This window comes from Poromitra crassiceps (genome assembly GCF_964638095.1).
Source record: "Poromitra crassiceps genome assembly, chromosome: 1".
In the NCBI taxonomy this organism is placed as follows: Eukaryota; Metazoa; Chordata; class Actinopteri; order Beryciformes; family Melamphaidae; genus Poromitra; species Poromitra crassiceps.
This window is the reverse complement of record NC_139623.1, coordinates 29,333,271-29,361,153: the sequence shown is the minus strand read 5'-3', so window position 1 is coordinate 29,361,153 and position 27,883 is coordinate 29,333,271. Positions and strand designations below refer to the sequence as shown.

The 27,883-nt window shown below is 42.8% G+C and overlaps 1 protein-coding gene across 2 annotated transcripts in view; it reads right to left on the bottom strand.

Annotated features, from left to right (window-relative positions):
* The window catches only part of thoc2 (THO complex 2), a 90,300-nt gene that overhangs the window by 10,330 nt on the left and 52,087 nt on the right, over positions 1-27,883 (bottom strand). For both annotated transcript variants that reach the window (XM_083637509.1, XM_083637510.1), the window contains exons 19-33: positions 26,004-26,100; positions 21,245-21,362; positions 20,934-21,113; positions 19,331-19,495; positions 18,878-19,153; positions 15,980-16,121; positions 13,296-13,453; positions 12,682-12,810; positions 12,406-12,537; positions 12,080-12,264; positions 7,617-7,798; positions 7,014-7,116; positions 3,097-3,464; positions 2,933-2,991; positions 1,408-1,443 (exon numbers count right to left, since the gene is read on the bottom strand). In XM_083637509.1, the coding sequence (XP_083493635.1) occupies positions 1,408-1,443; positions 2,933-2,991; positions 3,097-3,464; positions 7,014-7,116; positions 7,617-7,798; positions 12,080-12,264; positions 12,406-12,537; positions 12,682-12,810; positions 13,296-13,453; positions 15,980-16,121; positions 18,878-19,153; positions 19,331-19,495; positions 20,934-21,113; positions 21,245-21,362; positions 26,004-26,100 (2,330 nt within the window). The remainder of the gene's footprint in view (positions 1-1,407; positions 1,444-2,932; positions 2,992-3,096; positions 3,465-7,013; positions 7,117-7,616; positions 7,799-12,079; positions 12,265-12,405; positions 12,538-12,681; positions 12,811-13,295; positions 13,454-15,979; positions 16,122-18,877; positions 19,154-19,330; positions 19,496-20,933; positions 21,114-21,244; positions 21,363-26,003; positions 26,101-27,883) is intronic.

The window sequence follows — 27,883 nt, the reverse complement described above, 5'->3', positions numbered from 1 at the left end:
GACATCATCAGTGACATCATAGGTGATGTCTTAAATCATTGAGTGAGATCATAGTTTAGCCATCACAACTGTCTGATGACATCACTGAGGCCCACCCACTTGATGATATCACTCCTCTCCTCCCCTTCCCCCTCCTCTCCTCTTGATTTTGGCTGGGTTTAATCCATCAACCCCATGAAAAAAAGTGGCCGCTTGCCGGACGTCCGCACCCCCAATTATATTGTAGATAAGACTGTACTTGACCAAATACCTCGATATCGATATTGCGACAATATTGTAGGACTGACTAATGGTGCTTTCACAAAATATTTACACAATGAGATTTTTGATAAATAATCACCAGTAATGTGGGTATAAGTGGGTAAAGGCAAATAATAGTACAGCTAGAATACTCTGGTAAATTAGGAAAATTACATCACTTTACTGTAATGCAGCCTTTAAAACCAGAAAAAGACAACACTTATGCCATATCACGATATTAGGATGTCCAAATCTAAGATGTTTCATAATACAATATCGACATATATTGATATATTGCCCAGCCCTACACCCTTTCACAAATAATATAAAGCAACCATTAATATTCATTCCATTTAAGATTCCCCAATTTATGCAGCACCTTTGAAAACAGTAGGATCACAAATATGCCCTATGTGTGTATGTGTATTTCCAAATACTATTTGGGTCTAGAAATGGCTGTAATGATGATTTAGGTTGTTGACTACAATTCATTTCTGTGATCAGATTGTAGGTAGCTTTAGCCCTTGATTTGTTAAATATATGGGGCACTTTCCAAGGAGAGGTCTTTCAAGCGAAGTGTTTTTGTACATTTTCCTCAATCCCCTGGTTTATTATTGTACCTAAAATTCTGTATTACTCTGGTCATGAATTTATTTACAGATGAGCTATTTCAAGGCACCGAGACCGAGAAGAAGTTCATACAAAGAAGTGAACCATCTTAGAGAAGTCTAAAGATCTCCAAAGGTCTCAGACTGTCCACATATTATTCTATATAGGAATCAATAAGACAATAAGGTGGATAAGGCAACATAATGCATGGTGAATGAGTTGGTCAGGGCAACAAACGGTGAGCAAAGGGAGATAAAGATCTACGGCTCGTCATGTACCCACACTCTAATCTTCCCTAGGAGTTAAATGGGCCAATACAACTCAACATGATCCTCTGCCCACTGCAAGTGAAAACTTTGAGAATCAGATTAGACTAGATGCTGATACACATCAATCAATATACTACAACCCTCCTCATTCAAAAGCATCACTGTGATCAAATGGAATGACGACGACGGACATCTGAAATGAGTTACTTCTTGACGACTACACACTCTTGGACAAAGAAAGCTGAGAAACGGCCTAAGAGAAGGCATGAGGAGTAAAGTCAGTTCAAACCTTGGGTGGAGTATCCTTGGGTTCGTTGCTATTGTCCTGTAGGAATGAATGGAGATGACAGATGAGCTGGGAGGGGGGTGAGGGGTTGGGAGGAGGTTGTCAGACAGCAGCAGAGTCGGCAGAAGGGGGGTGGGGGATGGGGACTCTGGGCTGGTCGGACCAACAGCATACTTCTCCCTTGACCTCTGACCTTCAAGGGCTAAGGCTTTGACAAGGTTATTACATAGAGGAGAGTTCATAGGCTCAACATCTGGAATGCCAATACTTAAATAGAAAACCCTGAGCATATATTAAATAAATGGGAGTCTTATTACTACAAAGACATGTCTGGAATTTCAGGGAGCATAATATAAAATAGTCTACAGTGCAGCTGCTATATCAATATATCTAAATTGAAAGTGCTGTAAATAATGGGTGTTATGCATCTGTGTGTGTGTGTGTGTGTGTGTGTCAAATCACTCAATAGTTATGTGCTTGACTGAATCCCTACATAGGTAACTGTTGCTGTCACTTACAGTTCAGGAATGGACAAGACACAGGGAGTCTATTTCTCTGGTTGAAGGGTAAAATAAAGACCTATCACAAGCTTCCAGTGGTTTGGGGAACGCTCCAGATGATTCAGGCCTCGCCCACACTTTCCCTCACTCTCTCTTTGTAGTTGTAGTAGGCTTGCTTTATTTCCTCTCCGTTTTTGGCTGATTCAAAAACTGCGACATTCGTTTTCTCCGTCGGCCTCAGTTGCTGGTGGCTGTGGTTTTGCGATGTGTGCGTGTCGGGAGGTAGTGGGGATGCTGAGGTTCTGGTCGTGGTGAGGACAGCGTTGTCGGGCCCGGCAGCTTGAGTCGGGGCGAAGGCGGGTCAGAACACGCCGACATTAGAAGGGGTACAGATGACTCGGCTGCAGCAGGAAGGCGCTTCTGTAGCAAGGTAGGGTTTCTCTGGACACATCCTACTCTGCGCTGGATGCCGGCATATTGAGGAATAGCAAAAATACTTCACAGCACTTCAACGGGGATATCTTCTCAGCTCGCCGAAAAAAGAAGAAAAAACAAAAACAAAACATCTGATACTATTTTAAATAGTAAAAAAAAAAATCTTAGTGGGGGGGAAACTCTTCTTTTTAGTTTGCCATTGGAACTCCTGATTTGGCAAGCTCTTGTACTTCAGGTGAATATTCTTCTCAAAAAAGCAAAAAATAGATATGCATTAAAAAAAATCTTCCCAAGGCACTATGACTGCTTTCATTTATATGAAAATATAGGAATATTTCAATATGAAAATAATATTTACATTATTCTCTTGGCTAAGTCCTTGAAGGTTTTCCCCCCAATTCAGCAAAATATTACATTAATGTCCATGGAATGCTTTCCATCTCCCATGGTTTCGGTTGGGATTTCCAGATGCCACGCCTGTATGTACGACAACTCTCCTTGGTGATCTTGAGGGCTGCTGGAACGTAGAACGGCTGGGAACACTCCGGCAGATAGAGAAGAAACGGGCACAGCCTTCCTCAGGCCATACTAACCTTAACGGACGAAGAGTGGGACGGTGAAGTGTGACTGTCGAGCTTTCGTCTTTTGTGATCTGCAAAACACAAGAAAATTTAAATTAGTTGTCATTTGAGCTTTCAAATAATCTGTGTTCAAATATTTCGATAGATCTCCAGACAATCAGAAAGAGTGTGCTCACCCCTCTCAGATTCGGCAGACTCTGGTCTGGCACTTGGCGACTTGAGGGACACGGCCGCGGCGCTCCTGTCTCCCTTCTCCTTGCTCTTGGCCTCCTTGACGGTGTCGCCCCCCCCGGATGGCTCCTTGGACTCCCCGTTGCCGGCCTTGGTCTTGTCCTCTTTGCCGCTCTTCTCGTCGGCCTTCAGTTTCTCCCGGTCTGCCTTGGGCGTCTTCTCCTTACCCTCCTTGCCTGCTCTGTCGTCTCTGTGCTTCTCGCGGCGGTTCTCCCCCTTTGTCTCTGGAGTGCTGCCTGGAGTCTTGTCCTTTTTCTCTTTCTTCTCCTTCCCGCTCTTCTCTTTGTCGTCCCGTTCTTTAACAGCTTTGGTGCTGCAAAGGGACAGAATTTCGTAGTCTTTGTAACACATCAAATACTGGGTAAGGCCAAATGTCCAATTTCAGAAGCATGTCATAGCCAACACCTCAAAGGTGATATGATGTTATCCTACGACAAAGATTTCTCGTTCTACTCGTGTCCACAAATCCTATAGCCGAATAGACTATTTCCTAATAGATTCCCAATTAATCTACCATGTCAACAATACGAAATACCATAATATATTGATTTCCGATCATAGCCCCTTATCGATGTCACTAAATCTCTCTTCCCAAACAAATGTACTCTTGGCGTTTCAACCCCTCCTTGCTCGCTGAAGGAAAATTTACAGAATATATGACCACCAAATTAAAAAAATGTATGGAGTTCAACGATAACGGTGAACGGGTGAAGTTTCAGATTCCACACTATGGGAAACATTAAAGGCTGTCATCGCGGAGATATAATCTCATATGAAGCCGCTGCGAAGAAGCAGAGAGAGGGACGACTATTGGAGACTGAAAATGCTCATTCCACCCTCAAAGCGGCATACCAGGTCTCAAAATCCCCTGAAGATTATAATAAGATATTGAAGCTAAAATATGAATATAACTGCATCCTGGGCGGTCAGATAAACACTCTCCTCTTAAAACTGAGACAAAAGCAATTTGAATTGGGAGATAAGCCAGAGGGGCTCCTGGCACGACAGCTTAAGGGTGCCCAGGCCTCCAGGTCAATCCTATCCATCAAATCAAAGAGAGGTGCCCTGCTGACCAACCCCAAGGAGATAAATGATGTTTTACAGTGAACTTTACTCATCTAAATGCAATCCCGCCCAGTCTGATTTGAATGACTTTTTTGACCCTCTAGAAACACCCAAACTGAGTGACACTGCCAGGGAGAACCTAGACTCTAATTTTACATTTGAGGAAATAACTTCTACCATTAAATCATTTCCATCAGGCAAAGCAGCTGGCCCGGATGGATTCTGTGCTGAATTTTACAAAACGTTTGGTGACATCCTTGCCCCACTGCTCCTCAGAATGACATCTTGCTCTAAGAAGGACAAAGTCTTGCCCAAAACATTGTATGAAGCAAACATCTCCCTCATTTTAAAAAAGGGGAAAGAGGAAGTAGACCTGGCCAGCTATAGACCAATAGCACTCCAAAATGTTGACAGAAAGGTAATCACTAAAACGCTGGCTACCCGGCTAAATAAATATTTGTCATCAATCATTAATCCTGACCAGACAGGGTTCATCCCGAGTAGGTTTTCTTTCTTCAATGTCAGACGTCTCCTAAACACCATATATGCAGACCACAGTAAGACCAGCGGTGCAGCGATTTTATCACTCGACGCACAGAAGGCGTTCAATCAGGTTGAATGGCCTTATATGTTTGAGTCACTGCACAGATTCGGGTTTGGCGATTCATTTATATCCTGGGTAAAACTCATATATTCTAGTCCAACATGTTCAGTTATAACCAATGGTGACAAGTCAACCAGGTTTCCATTACTTCACTCGGTCCAGCAGGGTTGCCCTCTCTCGCCGGCCCTCTTCGCCGTTGCACTCGAGCCTCTTGCCTTAAAAATACGTAGCCACCCAAGCCTTGCAGGCCTAAAGGTCGGGGGTATCGAGACGCGCATTAGTTTGTACGCCGACGATGTAATAGTATACCTACATAATTCAGAAACATCGATCCCCCCTCTCGTCTGGATACACAATTAACTGGACAAAGAGCGACTTTATGCCTCTCACTGATGTCTTTACTCCTGGTTTCCTTGAAAATCTCCCATTCAAATTGGCAAAGGACCACCTCACTTATCTTGGCTTGACCATACCTAGAGACCCTAAACTTATATTTAAGTTGAATTTTGGTGATTTTGTTTCAAGACTTAAACAATGTATAGAAAACTGGAAAACCTTGCCTCTGTCTATGATTGGTCGTATAAACTCAGTTAAGATGGTTTCACTTCCTAGGTTCCTATATCTGTGTCAAAATCTTCCCATCTTTCTTACGTTGTCTTTTTTCAAAGAACTGGACTCCATAATTTTGTCCTACATATGGAATTATAAGAACCATAAACCCAAATCTGAAGGAGGACTAGCCTTACCTGTATTTAGACACTACTACTGCGCTGCCAATGTCAGGGCCCTAATGTTTTGGCGGCAAGGGACCCCTAGCAATTAAATTATCGGGGCCCCCCTGTGGCTGAAAATGGAGGCCAATTCTATTGCCAACTCCTCTCTGCCAGCTATGTTATTTTCTAAGCAAGAGCAGCCTGGGACTTCATGGAATTTAAGTTTTATTGTGAAAAACTCTGTCAGAATTCTAAATCAAGTTAGGGGTTTTCTGAATCTACCGGTTGTTTCTGTCCACACACCAATTTGTTTTAATCATTCTTTTTTAGCTCCATGGTCAGACAAAAATTATCATGCCTGGAGTGAGAAGGGTCTGGTTTCCATCAGAGACCTATACATAGATGGTCATTTCGCATCCTTTGATCTTCTGAAGAGGAAATTTGAGTTGCCCAACACACACTGGTTTAGATACCTACAAGTTAGAAATGATGTTAGATCAAAGATTCGTGACTTTGAAGTTCTCCCAAATGAAAATGTTATTATGTTTTATCGAGTCCCCCCCACTCCAGGCATCTTATTTCTAGATTTGTGTGTTTATTTGATGGCTGCATCAGAGCCCCCACTGAGAGGATTAAAGAGGCATGGCAGGAGGAACTTGGTGCTGAATTGTCTGAAGTTATTTGGGACAGGAGTCTATCTGTGGTCCAACTCTGCTCAATTAACAGCAGACACCAGCTGATCCAATTTAAAGTCATTCACCGTCTCCATTATTCCAAGTCTAGATTGCACAAGATCTACCCTTCTGTCTCACCACTATGTGATGGGTGTCAGGTGTTAGAGGGTACATTGTCCCATGCTTTTTGGTTTTGTGCTTCATTATCTGGTTTTTGGGCCAAAATATTTGACTGGTACTCTAAGGCCTATAGAACAACCCTTCAGCCGGAGGCGGAACTCGCCATCTTCGGCTGCTCGGAATCCTCTCTGCTCCTCCCTACGGCTATACAACAGTCTCTGACGCAGGGAATGACTGTTGCCAAGAGACTCATTCTGAGGGAGTGGAAGTCTCCCTCTACACCTTCTTTTCAGCTGTGGCTGACGGACATGATCTCGGTTATACGTATGGAGGCTCCGGTTTTTGAGAACAAATTCTCTTGGGAAGTTCTTGGTTATCTGGGACCCGTTTCTGGCCTATTTGGATGAGGTTAATAGCGATACGTGACTCGCATAACTGACTTCTCATGGACCCTTTGCGTGGGATCCCACGCACATCTCTTGCAGGCACATGGGGACCTTACGTGGCTGGTAGTGCCAAGCTGTAGTATTGGAATGTGAACTATGTTTGTTTGTTTTTTCTTTCTGTCTGAGCCTTTTGTTGTTGTTTCGGTTTTACGTTTTGAAAATTGCAAAATAAAATATATAAAAAAAAGGTGATATGATGTTCAGATAGTTGAGCATATTCTCACCCTGTTCTAAGCCTACCTGGTCAGAGCACCATTCCCATTGCTGGTGGTCACTTTGGCTGCTGTACTTGTGGCTTTGTTCACTGGCTTTGCGGTCCCCTGAGATTTATCCTTGCCCCGATCTGTGTAAAAATGAAGCATGAACTGTATGAGCACAATGTCTGATAGAACAATTAGTGACATGCTTATTAGATTTGGGCCAAATGTTACACATAAAACAGATGCCAACTAGGCCAGGATCACACTTAAAAAAGAGCAAGTAAACCCAATGCATACAACAGTTGCACTGAAACACAATGCATCTGAAACAGAATGACTCAATAACAGGTTCTCCCATTTGAAATAAACCTCCACTGGAGAGTAATGCATTCAACTGCTGAAACAATTAGTTGAATAATCGATCGACAGAAAATTAATCCATTACAAATTTGATAACTGATGAATCATATTAGTCATTTATCAAGTAAAAATATCAAACCTTTGCTGGGTACAGATTCACAAATAAAAATAAATAAATCTATAAATGATTCAATAATGAAAATAATCATTTGTTGCAGTCCTACTGTTGCATTACTCCCGCTCTTGGAAGGATGCATGTTATTGCCATTTCCTCTGCACTCACCTCCACCTCCATCCTCGGACGGCGCCTCCTCTGTCTTGCTTGTGCTGGTGGCGGGCTTGCCTGTGCTGCCAGGGCCGTTCTGTTGACTGGCAGGGGTGGCACTGCGCACTGGCGGGTCCTTATGATGAAACTCATTCTCAGGGACCATGTGCACCTTCCGGCTTTTCAACTGACCTGAATAACTGCAAGACGCATAAAGGGTTTGCACAAGGCAACTTCAAGATAACTTCACACAGTGCAACAAGTGTCATTTTCACACGGACAGTAAAAGTCAGCCATAAGTTTGACCAGTGCAGGGTTTGCCAGCACGCACACACACACGTACAGAGTAGTGGTTAAGGCCGACGGTATTTTCCACAAAATGGAAATCATGAGAGCCTATCTATATCCCTCTGATCTAAGCCATCATAGAGTCAAAGAAAAATACTCCCCTATCCTATAAATAAAGACTAGCGTGGACATTCACATGTGGTGATCAGTGTCCATCTGTAAGTGTGGCATTGACAAGTACATCTTGTTAAGCAGTTTTTAATAGGCTCTGGATTAACAATTAAAGTGAAGCTTCTGCATGGATTTAAGTGTGCAGAATCCTTTCTTTTTATTTAATAATTTCTAGATCAACACCATAAAAATATGACCCCTCTAGAACTAACTAAAAATTATCGACTGCTCTCAGTATGTCTTAAAATCATCTACAACACATCAAAGACTAACCACTAACGGCACACAAACCCATATCCGGTATACAATCACTTCTTGATACTTCATTACCCAAGTGCACAAGTGTTAAAACTAGAAATAATTTGATAATTAAAAAGTCAAGTTGCCGTTTACATCCCGGTCTATCCAGACTCAAAATATATGTAGTGAAGATTTCTTTCTGACTCTGGACAGATGGATGTAAATACTGTATATGTAGTGAAGATTACATCATCATTTTTTGGTTTTGATCCCACATTGTGAGATGTGTGATGATTTTGGTCAGTAATGATGTCACAATGTCTATGCCATCAGTGATGTCACTCGAGCACTCAATGATGTCATTTCAATCATGAGAGACCAGAGGGTAGAGTTTTAACAAGCCAGCTTTATTCAAGAATGGCAGAGCGGCATGGCGACTAGTTCTTTGGCGTAATGACTCCGCGCTAAGATGCCTCTCTTCTTGCGGTGAGAGAGGGCATCTGCTCGGACTAGAATAGAGAATCCCCCCCCCGTAGGGGATTCTTCAGGAGTCAAGACATTGGTGATGGCCTGGGGAGGTGGGTGGGTCGAAGAATCCCCTACGGGGGGGTTAATTCTCTATTCTAGTCTGAGCAGATGCCCTCTCTCACCGCAAGAGAGGCATCTTAGCGCTAGGGATGGGCATTTCAAGCAATTTAAATACTCGAGTACTCTCCTTATATTATGAACGAGTGCTCGAGCACTCGCGCGCGCGCGCGGGGGGGGGGGGGGGGGTCTGCTGTGTGATTACTATGGTAATGACTGAGCAGGGGTAATTTGCTGTATATGGGGCTGTTCACACATAACGTTTGCATTTTTGCATGGAAAAAGCGCTACCTGGAGCATTTTTTGTCAGGAGAGGGACTGACTGTGATATTAGGTGACGCGAACATCTAAAGCCTACCTATCTCCGATGGTTGGATGGATGGCATTAGCGCTTTGGAGCAGACAAGTTGTGAAACAAGCAAATGCATTTCCAATAGCCTACATGTCCATTGTCCAGCAATGTCAGGTTATTGTCCAGTATCATCCATTTTACTTTATGATCACTGTTACACTAACGTAAATCCATGGATTACAAGGTCCGGTGTTCTGCCAAAAAGTGAAAACTGACCAGTGTGATTAACGTTACAGCTGCTGAGCTGCAGCTGAATAGTGATCACCATGAAGCGATTGTCTCCCAAAAAGTGATTCTTTCTCCACATTCCTTGTGACTACCGTTATGGGAAACGACAGTGTAGTCGGTAAACTAGCGTTTACTGCAAAGTTTTGAATGAGTTTTATCGGGCGTGCGCTATGAAGAAGTCTGCGTCTCCTTCGGGAGCATATCTTCAGCCACCATTTTCGGGATGAGCTGGAAAACTTCCGGTTAAAACTTTCAAAATAATGTTACTTAAACAAAAGTAAATAGCTTATTAATGCACGTTGGAGGAGAAAAGGTATTTCAACGAATGAAGCAGCAAACCTTGTATCAAAATACTCGTGATGTTATATGGCGTGAAACTGTGGCTGTAACGCATTACTCAAAATAAATAAGGTACAATAAGCGTTTTATTTTGAAAGCAACAAAGCGGACGATGTACTTGTACATTCTGGCTGACTTGACGCCCGTGCAGTTCATGCTGCCAGATCCACATGACGATGCGTGCATAGATCTTCTAGGCCATTTTTAAAGGCGTGCGGAGTGGGGCGAGTACCCGAACAGCAGAAACGTTACTCGACTACTGACGTTATGAACGAGTGCTCGAGTACCCGAGTACTCGCGCCCATCCCTACTTAGCGCGGAGTCATTACGCCAAAGAACTAGTCGCCATGCCGCTCTGCCATTCTTGAATAAAGCTGGCTTGTTAAAACTCTACCCTCTGGTCTCTCATGATTGAAATGACATCATTGAGTGCTCGAGTGACATCACTGATGGCATAGACATTGTGACATCATTACTGACCAAAATCATCACACATCTCACAATGTGGGATCAAAACCAAAAAATGATGATGTAATCTTCACTACATATACAGTATTTACATCCATCTGTCCAGAGTCAGAAAGAAATCTTCACTACATATATTTTGAGTCTGGATAGACCGGGATGTAAACGGCAACTTGACTTTTTAATTATCAAATTATTTCTAGTTTTAACTACGGTAGGTGTGATGATGGCTGTGTGATTACTATGGTAATGACGGAGCAGGGGTAATCTGCTGTGTATGGGGCTGTTCACACATAACGTTTGCATTTTTGCATAGAAAAAGCATGACCTGGAGCATTTTTTGTGAGGAGAGGGACTGACTGTGATATAGGTGACGCTAAGCTAACATCTCTAAACTAAAGCCTACCTCAGACAGTATCTCCAATGGTTGGATGGGTGGCATTAGCGCTTTTTCGGAGCAGACAATAGTGTTGTGAAACAAGCGAAGGCTCATTTCCAATACATGTCCATTGTCCAGTATCATCCATTTTACTATATGATCACTGTTACACTAACGTAAATCCACGGATTACAAGATCCGGTGTTCTGCCAAAAAGTGAAAACTGACCAGTATGATTAACGTTACAGCTGCAGCTAAATAGTGATCACCATGAAGCGATTGTCTCCCAAAAAGGGATTCTTTTTCCACATTTCTTGTGACTAACGCTATAGGAAACGACAGTGTAGTCAGTAAACTAGTGCATTTTGAATGAGTTTTATCGGGCGCTATGAAGAAGCGTGCATCCGTCTCCTTCGGGAGTATATCTCCAGTCACCATTTTCGGGATGAGCTGGGAAACTTCCGGTTAAAACTTTCAAAATAATGTTACTTAAACAAAAGTAAATAGCTTATTGATGCACGTTGGAGGAGAAAATGGTATTTCAATAAACAAAGCAGCAAACCTTGTATCAAAATACTCGTGATGTTATATGGCGTGAAACTGTGGCTGTAACGCATTACTCAAAATAAATAAGGTTACGTTACAATAAGTGTTTTATTTTGAAAGCACCAAAGCGGATGACGTACTTGTACATTCTGGCTGACTTGACGCCCGTGCAGTTCATGCTGCCAGATCCACATGACGATGCGTGCGTAGATCTAGACCATTTATAAAGGGGTGGGGAGTGGGGCGAGTACCTGAACAGCGGAAACTTTACTCGAGTACTGACGTTATGAACGAGTCCCGCTCATTCCTAAAATATATGTAGTGGAGATTTATTTATGAGTCTGGACAGACATGGATGTAAACTCCAACTTGACTTTGACTGTTTTTGTAGACTGAGCCGAGATTGTTTTCTGAGCTACAGCGGTAAACAAAACATTATGATGTCACAAAGAAGTTGACCTTTGAATTTGTTGACATATTTCTGGATATATTTATATAATTCTTTAGTTATGGCCAAAAACGTCTTAGGTGAGGTCACAATGACCTTGACCTTTGAGCAGCAAATTGTAGTAAGTACATCCTTGAGTCTAAGGGGATGTTTGTGCCAAATTGTAAGAAATCCCTCAAGGTGTTCCTGAGATATTGCATTCACGAGAATGGGACTGACGGACACCTCGAAAACATAATGCCTCTGCCCATGGCCGTCGCATAGGCATAAAGACACCCATAACAATCTCGCCTTGTACCATAATACAACCTCATAAAATTCACTAGGTTAAGCAAACTAGACAGATGTCCTTTTCAGGGACATCAACTCCCCATGTTGCCACGTTACTTTTACAACACTGTATGCTCCACAGAGAGCTGAACTGCACACAATGCTGTTACCCCATTGCTAAGGCATAGAGGTCAGGCCTCTTCTCCTTCTCATCCAGACAGATCTTGTGGACGCGGCACTCCAGTGCCTGGCCCAGGTTCAGGACCTTTGGGTAGCAGGGCAGGATCTTGGTGAGCACGATGAGGATGTTGCGGATGTGGGTGTACTCTCCAGTCTCCAGGCAGTGGACTGAAGCCTGGATGGTACAGGGATGGAGGACATGATTACTGAGAAATACTGACCTTCCTTCCACAGAGCGCTTAATGTTAATATCTGCGCAGAATTTTCACAAGTCAATTTGTGTAAAAAAAGATTTCTAAACAAGGTGGAGGCTCACTTTAGTCAGCATGTAGTGCCATTTGTGCACCACATGCCTGAAGTTCTCGTAATCCAGCTGATCTGCTTTGTTCCCTCCATCCATGCCTGAGGCTCTGAAGACGGTCAGGAAGCCGGGGTAATTGCCACACTCCTTCAACCACAGAGAAAGAATTACAATTACCAATTACCAACTCAACTTACACGGTGACCCATTATTACACTCCATGTGTAGATCAGGAAATGGAAATGGATGGAAAACAAATAAATGAATAAGATTGGAGAGATAGCCGGACACCTTCTCATAGACTGCGCGGTCGCTGTGCCAGCGGGTCACCGTCTCCAGCATGCAACAGAGGAAGCGTCCATAGCGGCGAGACTCGTTCTCTGTGCAGCTGGCCACCGTGTAAATGATGGCAGAAAATACCTGCGGAGCAACACAACATCGCATGTCAATCAAAGGCACACAGTACAACAGTTAACCATTAGGCATCGTAACTAGCAACAGAGCGAGTGATGAAGATCTTCATGATCAATATGTTTCTGAATTTTACAGGAAGGGCCTTAATGAGCCGGCAGTTATTATTAGGTGTCCTTTTTTGTCTTTAATTTGATGGTGCACTTGAGTTTGTGTTGAACTGTTGAGTGGATTTAACTTTTTATTAAGTGTTATTATTTCTATGCATATTTGTACCACTTCTATTCTGATAAGCAGGCCATATTGGAGCAAGACCTCCCTTCATCACAGCACTTTGTAGCTTTAAAAAAACTGCTGTACAGATGTGGTTTACTTAGATCAGAAATGACCTCAGAAATGACCACCATATGAAAGTATGAGAGGGAGGGAGCCCCGCGTACCACAGGTTGAGAACCACTGAGTTAGTATCATTGTCGTCTTAATGTGTATCTTACCCTGTCGTAGCACAGGAGGGTGCAGAAGTTGGGTGTCTTCTGTTGGTGGACCAGCTCCACAAAGCGGGCACAGTACACAGCATCAATGGCGGAGAAGATGCATCGAGGGAAGAGACAGAGCTGAAGGAACTTTGTTATGGTCTCGTTCTTCGTGGATTCTGTCAGTAAGAAGAGGTGCATTATGGGCAGTTCCATTTAAACTGGGAGCTGGGAATGTGACGTTTCAAAAGTCATGAGCTCTGATGGTGAAGGAACCTTGGTGAACCTGTGCTCGGATTTTCTCTGCCCCGACTCCAAAGACCAAGATGGCTGCTCCGTGCATCAACAGTAGTTAAAATCGTAGTAATAAATACTGTTTATTAGCACGTCTTTTTGTGTCTCATTAAATCAGTTGTACACACAGTACTGTCTAACTTCTATCTGTGTTGCTGCAGTGTTTGTATGAGCAAAACACCGCAAACTGCGTTATCAACTGTTATTGCTGTGTATGTGTGTACTATATATATATATATATGTGTGTGTACTATATAATATATATATATATATATACTGTATATATATATATATATAAGTGATGAACAGGCCGCAGTTATAACCACGCTGACCGCGGATATCCCGCCCCGCTGGCAGGCCGGATCATAAAAATAAACGTTCTGATTAATAGCGGATGGGTTGCGGGCGGTTGAAACGATGTATCATTAATGAGGAAAAATAATATGAATTACATTCTCTAGTCTATGAACGTATTTTAAGCTACATTTTTCGTCAGGCACATTCTTAGTCGCCTATTGTAGATCGCCCAAAGGACCCACGGCCGTAAACAAAACAATAGCCATGTGCTAGGTCGCTAGGCTCCACTTTTGGTCCATATAATAGTCAATTATGTCACCCTCAAAAAGGAGTCTCCGCTGAAAACGTGTTTGAAGAGAAGACGCGTTCGTATTTTCCCAATACAATGAGGCAATCCAGTAAACTAAACATAAAGCTATAGCGTTAGCCGAGTAAACAACATGAGGGCAAGTGGTGGACTGGACATAATACAGCATGGAAGTTTATTTGGAGTCTTGGACTGCAGCGATCGCACCAACGGCAGCAGAAACCGTAAGTTCGCGCCTTTTATAGCGTTGTGAAATGTCGGGTGCATGGCGGGTGCGGATCTATAAATAGTATGAAATATTTTGCGCGGATTTATGGCGGACGGACGGTTCATGCATACACGCGGATTAGGATGGCATAAAAGCTCATCCGCGCATCTCTAATATATATATTAGAGATAGAGCCCTCCCCGGCCCGTGACATGCAGGCCCGTGCCCGACCAGGCCCGGATGAGTTATGAAATGAATTGGCCCGAGCCCAATATTACCATACAATGACACATCTCTCCCTCTCTCTCTGTTCAGTGTGCTGCGGCGCGGCCGTCCTGCAACCTCTCTGCCTGTCTCTCTATTTGACTCTCTCTCTCTCTCTGTGCGGGAGCTGTCCGCTGTACATGGACGGACACACACGGCTTGTTTTGTTGTTTTTTACACACTGACACAGCACGCTGACTGAGCGGAAAGCTACATGTCATGACATGAGTATGAATGGCAGACTAACGTCATGTGAGGGTCTGTGTGTGACTGTCTGTGCACTCCTCTTTGTCTGACTGTGCTCTGCTGTGTAAATGTAAAATTAAGCGAGTAATACAATGTTATTCTATTTAATTATTGAAACGGGCCCGACCCCGGCCCGGATCTATTAATAAAAAAAAAAGAAAAGAAAAAGCCCAGCCGCGTATTGGTCAGGCCCGAGGGTCCCACGTTGCAGCTCTCATATACTATATATATATATATATATATATATATATATATATATATATATATATATATATATATATATATATATATATATACACACATACATACATACATACATATTCCATTTATATACACTATATGTGGGTGTACTATATATATATATATATATATATATATATATATATATATATATATATATATATATATATATATATATATATATATATAATTATGGTACAAGGCAATATATACATGTATATCAGCATTATATATGGGCAAAATAAATATCGGGCATCGGCCATTGAAAAACCCATGTCAGTTAACCTCTAGTCCAGATATACAAGACAACTCTGGTATACACATCAACATTGGATTTCTCTTTCCCTTGTAAAATACATATTGTCACTTGCCAAGTAGTACATATTTCCTCCTGTAATATTTTGCAAGCTGACTGCCAGCTGTTTCATTTGCATGTGCTCTCTGTATTTACTGTGTGAATGTTAATTTCTATTCATTGTAGCTGCCATATGTGCTTTTGGGAGGAACTGAATTTTCACTTTGTTATGGTCAAATGTGTCTCTCTCTGACTATCTTCACTGGTTTGGGTGATTGGTTCTGTAATGCCGCATTTTACCTTTTTATTCTATTTGAACACAATCTGGATGCATGTTAATACCAGGTATAACAGTCAATGATAGAATTCTACGTACTTTTCTATCATCTAGCCTCAACTTCTGTCTGGGTGATGCACCATTTTCCTGACACAACTGACCCATAGCTCTACACAAGATTGTGCATGATTTCCCCCCTGCTGCCTGGTACCCTCATTAACCAGCCAAAAACCTGCTCCTGAATGTCACTGATTGACATGGACCCTGGGGTACTTACTGGCCAACAGCCAGCTGTCTTTCTCCAGTTTGAGGCGATGCAGGACCCTCTGCACATGCTCCAATTGCTTCTTCTCCTCCTCCTGCAGCTTGTCCTGCAGGGCGGTGCAGCGTTCCTTCTCCTTCTTTTTCTTATTTAAAGGCTACAGAGGAAGGAAACCACAAGAACACTAACACACAACACTGACAAGGACTTGTAATCTAAGTAACAGACATTACATTGGCTACCCATTTGTTTTAGGATTGATTTAAAAATGTGACTTCTTACTTTTAAAGCCCTTCATGACCTAGCCCCAGAATATATATCTGAGCTGCTGACTGCCTACCATCCAGTGCGCAGTCTGCGTTCCTCGGGCAGTAACCTACTCACTGTTCCCAAATCGCGCTTAAAAGCTAAAGGGGACAGAGCTTTCGCTTTTTGTGGAACGACCTGCCCGAGGAACTCTGGCTTGCCAAATCTATATCGTCTTTTCAATCACTTCTTGAGACTCATTTATACAGAAAGGCCTTTTTTTTATAAACTTTGTTTTATTATTTTATTATTTATCTAGTCTACTTTTATTCTCATGTATCGTGTTTTACTGCCTGCTTTTTTACCTGATTTTTCACACACTACATTTTTATTGTTGTTTTATGTTTTCATTGTTAAGCACTTTGTAATGTTGGTTTTGATAAGTGCTATACAAATAAACATTATTATTATTATTATTATTAAGTATAATGGAACAGTGTTGTAACTTCCATTACTGCCACAATATGAGGTAATAACCAAATCCCTCTCTAATCATTAAGGGATGGTTTAGATTTCTTTATGTGGCGTTGTATGAGGTACTTGCCGACAGTCGGTGTAAAACATGTACCGTAAATTTCGGACTATAAGCCGCGGCTTTTTCCCCGTTTTTTGGCCCTGCGGCTTATATAACGGTGCGGCTTATCTATAGATTTTTTTTGAAAAAAAAAAAAATCTCTCTTTTTTAGCACTCTTTCTAACTATAAATCCACTTCTGTTTTAATTTCCTCTCTTGCCCTCTTTTCACCACACTGCGGACACTGTGTGCACTGTAAAAAAAAACACAGGTGGTGTTGTGTTATGTTGTTTTGTTGAAATGTTAATAAATGGGAGCTTCCTCAAACAGCCATCTCTTTCCCGACAATCCCCTCTGTGCATGAACCCTTACATATGGTAATTAAACATTAAAACACAATTAAAAAAAAAAACATTAAAACACCTGCGGCTTATAGTCCGGTGCGGCTTATATATGTAACAAACAGGCAATTTTGCTGCTGCGGCTTATACTCCGGTGCGGCTTATAGTGCGGAAATTACGGTAGTAGAGTGCAGCCTGTGCAGTCCCAGTTTGGAGAAATGGAGACTGGCCGCATCAGGCAAGTAGAGCTGAGTGTGAGCAGCAAGTAGAGCTGTCTGCTGAGTGTGAGCAGCAAGTAGAGCTGTCTGCTGAGTGTGAGCAGCAAGTAGAGCTGTCTGCTGAGTGTGAGCAGCAAGTAGAGCTGTCTGCTGAGTGTGAGCAGCAAGTAGAGCTGTCTGCTGAGTGTGAGCAGCAAGTAGAGCTGTCTGCTGAGTGTGAGCAGCAAGTAGAGCTGTCTGCTAAGTGTGAGCAGCAAGTAGAGCTGTCTGCTGAGTGTGAGCAGCAAGTAGAGCTGTCTGCTGAGTGTGAGCAGCAAGTAGAGCTGTCTGCTGAGTGTGAACAGCAGGTAGAGCTGTCTGCTAAGTGTGAGCAGCAAGTAGAGCTGTCTGCTGAGTGTGAGCAGCAAGTAGAGCTGTCTGCTGAGTGTGAACAGCAAGTAGAGCTGTCTGCTGAGTGTGAACAGCAAGTAGAGCTGTCTGCTGAGTGTGAACAGCAAGTAGAGCTGTCTGCTGAGTGTGAACAGCAAGTAGAGCTGTCTGCTGAGTGTGAACAGCAAGTAGAGCTGTCTGCTGAGTGTGAACAGCAAGTAGAGCTGTCTGCTGAGTGTGAACAGCAAGTAGAGCTGTCTGCTGAGTGTGAACAGCAGGTAGAGCTGTCTGCTGAGTGTGAACAGCAAGTAGAGCTGTCTGCTGAGTGTGAACAGCAGGTAGAGCTGTCTGCTGAGTGTGAGCAGCAAGTAGAGCTGTCTGCTGAGTGTGAACAGCAAGTAGAGCTGTCTGCTGAGTGTGAACAGCAAGTAGAGCTGTCTGCTGAGTGTGAACAGCAAGTAGAGCTGTCTGCTGAGTGTGAACAGGGTCACAAGCAAAGACATCATTTACACCCTGTTTTGAGCTGAAATCTGCACTGTAGCAGGTGTGCTAACAGAAGTGGGGGAGGGCAAGGAGCACGTGGCTACAGTGCCGATTTCACCTCACAGGGTGTAAATGACGTATTTTCAAGTCAACTTGGCATCTCAGGGCTTGTGGAGACTTGGATTACGCCAGGTGAGCAGTATGGAAGCTTTTTTTTTTTTTTTTTTACGTTTTTGCTCGTGACCCTGTTCACACTCAGCAGACAGCTCTACTTGCCTGACTGGGATGGTCTCCATTTCTTCAAACTGCAACTGGTACCACATATAGCATACGGCATACTATTGGCAAGTACCTCATACAACCCCACATCAAAAAATCCGAACTATCCCATTAAGAGCCTTCTCCAAATTAGTAGTCCCTTCTCTCCTTAATTTACACATTTTCCTAGCACTCCCCTTTTAAATCTAAGATATCAGGTATATTCTAGGGGTGATATGCCTCTGATCCTTGCAGTCCTTAGTATTGTCTGCTTTTCGTGATGTAGAAAGCAAAGCTACTTCTATTGCTGCACTAATCGCAAGCCATAAAGCATCATCTAAATGGCCAAATGTAAGATGTACAAATATAATGATTGATGCATTAGTGTAGGCTGAGTGGTGTTTGCTGTGCACCAACTACTCACCATCTCTGGGTTCTCCTCGATGGCCTTGATCTGGGCCTTGAGCTTGTTGACCTCGCGCTCGTAAGCAGAGGTTGGCACGGCCAGGTCGTACATGCTGAGGGACCAGAAGGTGGCGATGAACTGGGGGCGGAGGTCCTCCCACACCCTGGGCGGGTGGAGGGACACCACGGCCTCGTGCACTGGGGCCATCACCTGTTCGCAGGCTGCCACGTACTTGTGTACCTTTTGCTGCTGCCGGTTGCCTTTCTCTGCTTTCTTCAGCTCGTCATACTTGGACTGTGCAGAGGCAAATTGGTGAGTAGTAAAAAAAAATTCTAGTTCACTAACTCTCCATGATGAAAAGGTGGTACACGTGATTATTGCAATGACCTGCCAGTGCAGTGCTGTGTAAGACGGAAGGATGTGACATTACACACCGAGGCCCTAGCAGAGACAACAAAGTAGTCAACTCACCAGAATCTGATGGGCATACATAGGCCGAGACAGGAAGAAGGCGGCGTCATGTGGCGTGTGGAACTGGTTGCAGAGGATGTCAATGGAGGGAACGCGTTTGATGTAGTCCTCTGTGCTCAGGTTGGAGGCTAGAAAACCACCAAACTGCACCAGCGTGTCGTGACACTGTAGGAAACCAAAATAGGATAATCTGTCATTTGCTATTTCCTATTCAGCCCTAATAATGTACCGTAAATTTCGGACTATAAGTCGCGGCTTTTTCCCCGTTTTTTGGCCCTGCGGCTTATATAACGGTGCGGCTTATCTATGGAAAAAAAAAACATTAAAACACCTGCGGCTTATAGTCCGGTGCGGCTTATATATGTAACAAACAGGCAATTTTGCTGCTGCGGCTTATAGTGCGGAAATTACGGTACTATTAAGCAAACACCTCTTTCCTTAAAGGTTCAAAATGAAATTACAATTATCTTAATAACTATTGTGCACAGCCTAAAAGGAACCTACTGTTTTTTCCCTTAATCTTACGGTTTAGCTTACATAAATGTATGAGAGCAAACATTCAAGACTGTTCATATGTCATACATAGTTTTAGAGTGTTTTAGTACTGAGTTATGCTGACATCATAATTGCCGGGGTTGCCATAGTGTCAATGTCGTGGTGTTTGGTCAGGAATATCGTGATGTCATATTTTATAAGTTATTTGCTTTCGCCCATATTGTCCAGCCTTGAGTGTATGTTCAGACTGAGCGCAAAAATAGCTTCACTCCTTCGGGTTTGGCCGCATGATTTATCCGCCATAGGCCAAAGGATTTAGACTGAGGCGGGTGTCTCGTCGTTCGTGCCGCGTCATTCTCGTTCGTCTACCAGCACGCTTGCACTGTCTTTGTGTGCGGTCTCACCGTGTGAGTTTGCGGATTCGCATTCGGTCTGAATGTACAGTAAGAATATTTTCATGAACCTTAAATCACACAACCAGAGATAACCTCTTTTATGTATAATGTGTTAATCACTGCCGTCTCAAGAGATGTTTTCTGTTCTCATTTGCTTGAAATAAAAGTCCTCATTGTTTACAAAATGACAAGCTAAATTGGTTTACAAAGTAGTTCATGCTGACTTGAATTGGTTTCCAACGACACTCATTGGCAGACGGAAATCCTGTTTTCTGATACAATGTCTGGGCAACTTTTGCACACAGTCATCATTGTTACCTTGATGATAATTTATTGATTAAAACAGTAATGTTTTTATAGAGTATTAGATCTTCATGGCGGCACTAGAAGCTGTGAAGTCAATTTTAATTTCACAATCTCTGCTGAGAACAAGGAAGAAAGAATGTCCGCACACTGTAGCTCCCTTTTGATTATTTATTAGCCGTGCGGATCTTCTTTCTTCCTTGTTTGCTGCTGTTTTTGGTTCCTGCATCTGCTTTTAAGCTTGTTGGATGTGCGCAACTACTTCAGTTTGTTTACAATCTCTGCTGAGGAAATAAAGAACTTAAGATGCCATGTTCAGATAGAAACATGACCCCGAAGAAGTGATGACATTATTTGTTGCTACATCATTTTAATGGAATAATGGAAAAATATGGAGGGAGGTTGTATACCTGGTCGTAGAGCTTGCCCACTAGTTTGAGGTGTTTCTCTCCACCCTCTAAGAAAACCACGCCGTTGCGTTGCTGGGCCATTAGAAGACACAGTGGCAGGGCCAATTCGTGGTCCAGCAGTGCATCCTTCAGACGCTGAGATGACTTCTTAGTGTTTCTGATCTGGCCAAAGTAGCCACCCTGTGAACACAACCACATCGTTAATGACATGGCCCTGAGGGCTGCCACAGCACTGGTCCAGGTCATGATGGGGATCTTGGAGATGCTTGGGAGACTGCGTTAAGGAAAGTTAACTGTACTAGGGTCTGTACCTCTGCTTTGAGTTGCTCCCCTCCAGTCATGGCCTCCAACTGCTCTGAGGTCATCTCATCTGTGATCTCGATGCCAGCCATTTTCTGCACCACCTCTTTCAGGATCAGCAGGTCAAAACTGCAGGGGGTGGGCACATGAAACAAGCAATGATGGCTACAGGAGCACAGAAAGAGAGCAGACAGCGAACAGCAGGTAACATTTCTACAGGACAGAATGTCATTCCATGCCATTTTCAAACCCCTGTGGGCCGAGGCTCATCTGAGATTCACCATTGGCTGATTGCCGCCATTACAGAGAGAACAACTTAATGACCCCCCCCACACACACACACCCCATGACTGTGACAATATTTTGACATCTAATCAAATATCTGAAGTCATAAAATGTTTTGAAGAAACTTATCAAAGCCACCTTTTTGAAAGGAAATCAGGTGGGAGTGGGTGGAAAATTCTGAAAGAAGTCTGTAGTGATGCTTCACAACAGAAATACACAATTTTAAAAAGAGCTCACTCATTGAGCCACGAGATGGACATTTAAGAGAAAGTCAAGTATCCTTTACATTTGATAAAACCAGCAACCAGCAGCTTGTATAAGTCACTATCATTTCTAAACATGAACTGTGGATTATAACCGTAGAATCAGGTCCGACTATCCCCCGCAGTTAGCCTGCTAGACACGACTCAATAAACCACTTAATCACTTTCTAAACATGAGGGAGAAGCTCTGCAAAAACAAATTTTAAAAGCTCAGAATGAAAATGTGTTTCTGGTGAACGAATTTCCACTTTAAAGAGCATGCGCTCTTTAAGTTTAAGTTCAGTCACCCCCATCCGTTGAGAGAGTCTGTTGCTTCTCTCATCTCTCCCACCTTGCTGTGGCTGTCCTGAGTGTCCTCACTCGCTGATCATGAGTTTGCTGTTTCATTCATTGATATGCCGAACGATTAATTAATATACGTGAACGTTACCGGGCACTTGTCACCCAATAGCCTAATGTGCAGTTATCATCTCCTTGTTAAATTTTCAAACTGGCAGTTGGAAGAAAATAAACGATTAAACTTTTAGTCTATTTGTTTACTCACCAATTTGGCTCTCTTCCAAATAATCCAGCCACGTGTCCGTTCATGAAATTATTAAATAGCACGGGCACATTTAATGGTTTGTATGTGCTCGCTTAGCACGTCATCAACACCCCCTCCCGCCTGCCTCCTTCACGGTGCCGGAGCATAAGCTGCGACATGCTCAACTAGAGCGGCAGTGCCAGCAATGTGGAGGTTGGACTAGGGCCTGGGTGGTAGATGCTCCGCACTCGCGGAGTGTGCTCAAAACGGAGAATTGGTTCTAAACATGCAGCCCATTTGACTAAGGTGTGGTTAAGAGCAGGAGTTCACTGCCTGTTTAGAAACAGCTTATATTGGCAGCGTTGGGCTGTCGCTCCAAAACAAACAAAACTAAATGATCGAGTCTATGCACAATGCCTTCAGCAACACAGTAGGATTTTGACTCAGGACAAAACTTTGCACAGTGTGGCATACTGTAGCAGAGCTTTGTTTGTGCAACTTCAACATCAACAAAATGATTTCCACTTCACAATTTGTTAGTTTATCTAATTATCTGTATGTGTCTCATAGTCATGAGGTCATCATTTTATCCTCGTGCTTTGGCCAGACTCTGTGACAACGCCGTCATCTGCAGATTCAGCTCATTTAGGGTGCTATCTCACTGGGAATGATTGCGTTGGTTCCGTGCCCGAGTATGATTGCCCGCCCTCTCCCCTGCTGGTCAGCTTTCACATGAGAAATTTCTTCTGTGCTCGGAAACACTTGCAGAGTACACTTGCGTCATTAACTACGCCTGGAGTGTATCCTCGCCCGTGTGTTGTCTATGTAGTTCGGTACAGTTGCCGTTCACATTCGCAAGTGTTGCGTCCCCGGGCATGCCCAAGCATTCTCCAGACCACCTTTTCAGTTGGACCCCCTGTCACGGTTCGCTGTTCCACACCCGGGCATGGAACGGAATGTTCACACTCATCAAACACACCGGACCTGGGGTCAGTTTGGGGACAAGTGTGCTGGGAAACAGTCCCGGATCCCCAGTGTGAAAGCACCCTTACTAATGGTGACCGGAATTAAGTTCTGATTCTGACTGGCCATAATGACATTCTTAGATGTTTTCCTCCCTCTGAACAAAAGTTTTGCTCTTGCTGTTTTATTCAGAAGATATGTGCGCCAGAGTGCTCCAACCTTCTGCACTGACTTTAAGTGGTTTGGATGAATTACCTGGATTAAAGATCCTTGATGGGATTGGCCATGGCCTCCTCTTTAGTAAGGATTTATCTCGCCATAATAAACTAGAACAACCGCCCCGTTTATGTATGCCTCCGCCAACAAGCAGTCGACATGCATCTCTGTCCAGACTGACGTTTGAACCAAATGCGAAGAAATTTCATCAAGGTGTTACTGAGCAGGGGTTAAAGCAAAAAACAATCTTTTGACTGAATTCTTTTTTCACTCTCAAGTTCCCAAACATCCAGTAGGCCTAATGATGCATGAATTGTGTTCTGGGCTGAATCAGTAGGCTATGTTCCACGTAGGTATGCCAATAGAGACATATGAAAATTATCAGTATTAGTATAACAATAATAACTAACAGTAGCCACAGGAACTACAACAACATTGTCAAACATATGTCCCAACTAAGGAGGTTCTCTTCCACCAGTCACACAGCCCAGCTCCACCCAAACTCTCACCCCTCCTGTCCCACTGAGCTGATGGTCTGGTAGCCTACTGTTATGAAAACACACCAATTAATACTGTCAGACAACACCTAGCATGCCTAGGCTAACCACCTAACGCTAGTGTTACAGTTCAGCATTCGTCCTTCTCCCCCTCATGTGCAGTGCAGGCAGAGGCAGACATACAGTCAGTGCGCCCTGCTGTGATCCACTGAAACACACGGTCCGCATGGGGATAACCCGCACAGGGAAACGTGAATAAGTGTTGCGCAAACTTCGCCAGCCAGGGGAATGCATTAGTCTATAAATAGCGCGTTTAATCTTGTCGGTTATTTAATGAGCGTCGGTTTAGTCCCCATTTCACAAGCAAGGACAAGATAGAGAATGCAGATCAGTCAGTGCAGCATGTTGTTCACAGGTTCTTTTTCTCACTATATAGTTTTTCATCTCCACGACACATATCGTCACGTTTTGATATCGCGAAATGTCATGGGACGAAATATCGTAACCTCCCTAGCCTTAAGTGGTCGACGTTTGAGCCAAATTGGAAGAAATTCCGTAAAGCCGTTCCTGAGATATCGCTTTAACGAACTTGGGAATGCCGTTCATGAGGTCACAGTGACCTTGAACGTTGACCACCAAAATCTTATGAGTTCATCCTTGAGTCCAAGTCGACGTTTGAGGCAAATTTGATGGAATTCCATCAAGGCGTTCCTCAGATATCGCGTTTAACGAACATCGGACGGACGGACGTACGTATGGGCAACCCGAATCCATAATGCCTCCGGGCTGGCTATTGCTGGCGGAGGTATAAAAAGTGGTATAATAGAGAACCGCGGGAATGAGTCCGGAAGTATACTTCCGGGTTGGTCAGCAAAAAAAGTGAATGGGTTTTAGAATGGGGATTTCACTCAAATGCATAAAATAAGGTCTGTGGTTAACAAAAGTTTATGGGAACGCGAATTTGGGTTCAGCAGGATAATCTTCACAAACGTGAATAACTTCTATGACTTTTGGAATGTAAATGCATTTTTTTTTTTACGTGATTTTTAGAAAACACTTCTAAAGGCATAAAAGTTATTCACGTTTGTGAAGAGTATAATGCTGAACCCAAATTCGTGGTCCCATAAACTTTTGTTAACCACAGACCTTATTTTATGCATTTAAATGAAATCCCCATTCTAAAACCCCATAGACTTTTCCACTGACGAACCAAATGGCGGCGATTTCTGGATAAAGCCTACAAAAATATGTCATCCCTGTGGTACTCTATTGCTTCCCTGGGAGATTTACTTCAACCCACAACTATACTCAAGGTTTCATTCTCATTGGCAGTCGTTGCCGTTTCTGTTGTACAGCCTGATATTTCAGGCTCAACCGCTGCGGTCATCTTGTTTTATGGGGTTTATCAAAGTATCTGTTGAACAAAATATTGTTTATCCAAAAAGGTTTGGGGTTAGGTTAGATCAAGGCAGCATGAAGATGTGATTACTTATCCAAAACCAATGGAAGTTTAAAACGGATTATTGCTGGATACTGTGTATGTAGTCACTCTTCTCCTGTTGTCTGGAGCTTGGTTGTAATGAGATTCACAACCGGTGGGTCACATGACTAACCCAGTGACTGGAGTTACACACCAATGGGATTGGTTCTTTGACTCAACATATCCTGCAAGCCAGTCATATGCTAGTGCCTTGCTGGTCTGGAGCAGAATCATGTATATACAGTAGAAGAGTCGCAACATCTCCATTCTCTCCAATGGACCAGTTTTTTACTCTCAAGAGTTCCCGGAAGTAAGGTTTTGGATTAAGCAGCGCTGTCGAGTTGCATTAAAATGGTCAGTTTGTGACGTACTTTGAAAGGGTCAGATGTTTAAATAATCAAATTGTACATTATCAGCTTTATTTTAGCATTCAAAAGTAGCTCGAGACCCCTTCCTGGCTATTCATTGGCTACTGAGTCACACATTTTGGTCCTGCGCTGACCCCACTCTCTTACTAGATTGCTCTGGTCTGGAGCTACTTACCTCTTTCCTGCTTTTAGCTGATTGGTCACATATTGAAGGAGGCCAGCCAACTCAATTGGGTATTTTCTGAAAACAGCCCCACACAGACTTGCCAGACCTTGGTAGAAAAGAGGAATTTCTACATGTCAGTGCATTATTCAAACATTATCAAACATTACTGTTTTTTAGGGATGCAAGATATATATTCTGAACTGATAAATGATCGGCCGATAATGGGAAATGTATCTTTATCGGCTATTATTGGTATCTGCTAAATATACAGTAGGTCATGCCCTATATCATCATCAAATTGCCATAGGGGCTACTATGCCTTTTTCATTGTTTTATCTGCAGACTAAGCAGCCATAGGCCTTAATGTTCTATAAAAGCTTTTATTTTTGTATTGACTGATGCACTTTACTACTGATAACCTGTAGTTAATGCACTGACATGTCTGATAACCTGTAGTTAATGCACTGACATGTCTGATAACCTGTAGTTAATGCACTGACATGTCTGATAACCTGTAGTTAATGCAATGACATGTCTGATAACCTGTAGTTAATGCAATGACATGTCTGATAACCTGTAGTTAATGCAATGACATGTCTGATAACCTGTAGTTAATGCACTGACATGTCTGATAACCTGTAGTTAATGCACTGACATGTCTGATAACCTGTAGTTAATGCACTGACATGTCTGATAACCTGTAGTTAATGCACTGACATGTCTGATAACCTGTAGTTAATGCACTGACATGTCTGATAACCTGTAGTTAATGCACTGACATGTCTGATAACCTGTAGTTAATGCACTGACATGTCTGATAACCTGTAGTTAATGCAATGACATGTCTGATAACCTGTAGTTAATGCACTGACATGTCTGATAACCTGTAGTTAATGCACTGACATGTCTGATAACCTGTAGTTAATGCACTGACATGTCTGATAACCTGTAGTTAATGCACTGACATGTCTGATAACCTGTAGTTAATGCAATGACATGTCTGATAACCTGTAGTTAATGCAATGACATGTCTGATAACCTGTAGTTAATGCACTGACATGTCTGATAACCTGTAGTTAATGCACTGACATGTCTGATAACCTGTAGTTAATGCACTGACATGTCTGATAACCTGTAGTTAATGCACTGACATGTCTGATAACCTGTAGTTAATGCACTGACATGTCTGATAACCTGTAGTTAATGCAATGACATGTCTGATTTGACAGATTATGTCAAAGCATTTGGATTCTGAGGTAAAATGCTCTATAAAAGCCAAAGTATGTTTGTGAAGTTTTTTGTTCCACTTGACTAGAAACTAGGCTAGGTCAAAACCTAGCATATGGCCAACGGATGAGCCTGTTGTAGCAGGCAGCGGCATTGTTAAACAATTTGCTAAATATATCATTAGAGATTTTTTGTGTGCTGCAGATTTCTACTTCAACTTCAAAGAACTTAAAATACACATGTAGATTACTGTCAAAGTGCCACAAGTGGCAATTGTCAGATGATACATTGATTTTATTTTGAAGAAGATTTTATTTTTTAGATAGTCTTAGAGACCAGCTACTACCATTTAAATACTGAGTAGAACGTTCTAAATGTTATTATTGTCATATGGAAACAATTTGTCTTTTACAGCAGATTTAAAGATTTAAATGCTTAGTTTATTGTTTTTAATGGGCAAAATGATACTTTCTCAGTGGCGGTCATGCACGCTCTACTTGTGCAGAATCATTCTTTTACTTTGAAAATCATCCAACGGAAGTCTTATATTCACTAGTGGGACATAGCTTGATGCTGGTTCAGTGGTTGCAGTAAACATCTCGGCATCGTTCAGCAGCATGTTGAAACGCTGTTTCTCTGCTCTCTGGCCCGCTGTTTTCAGT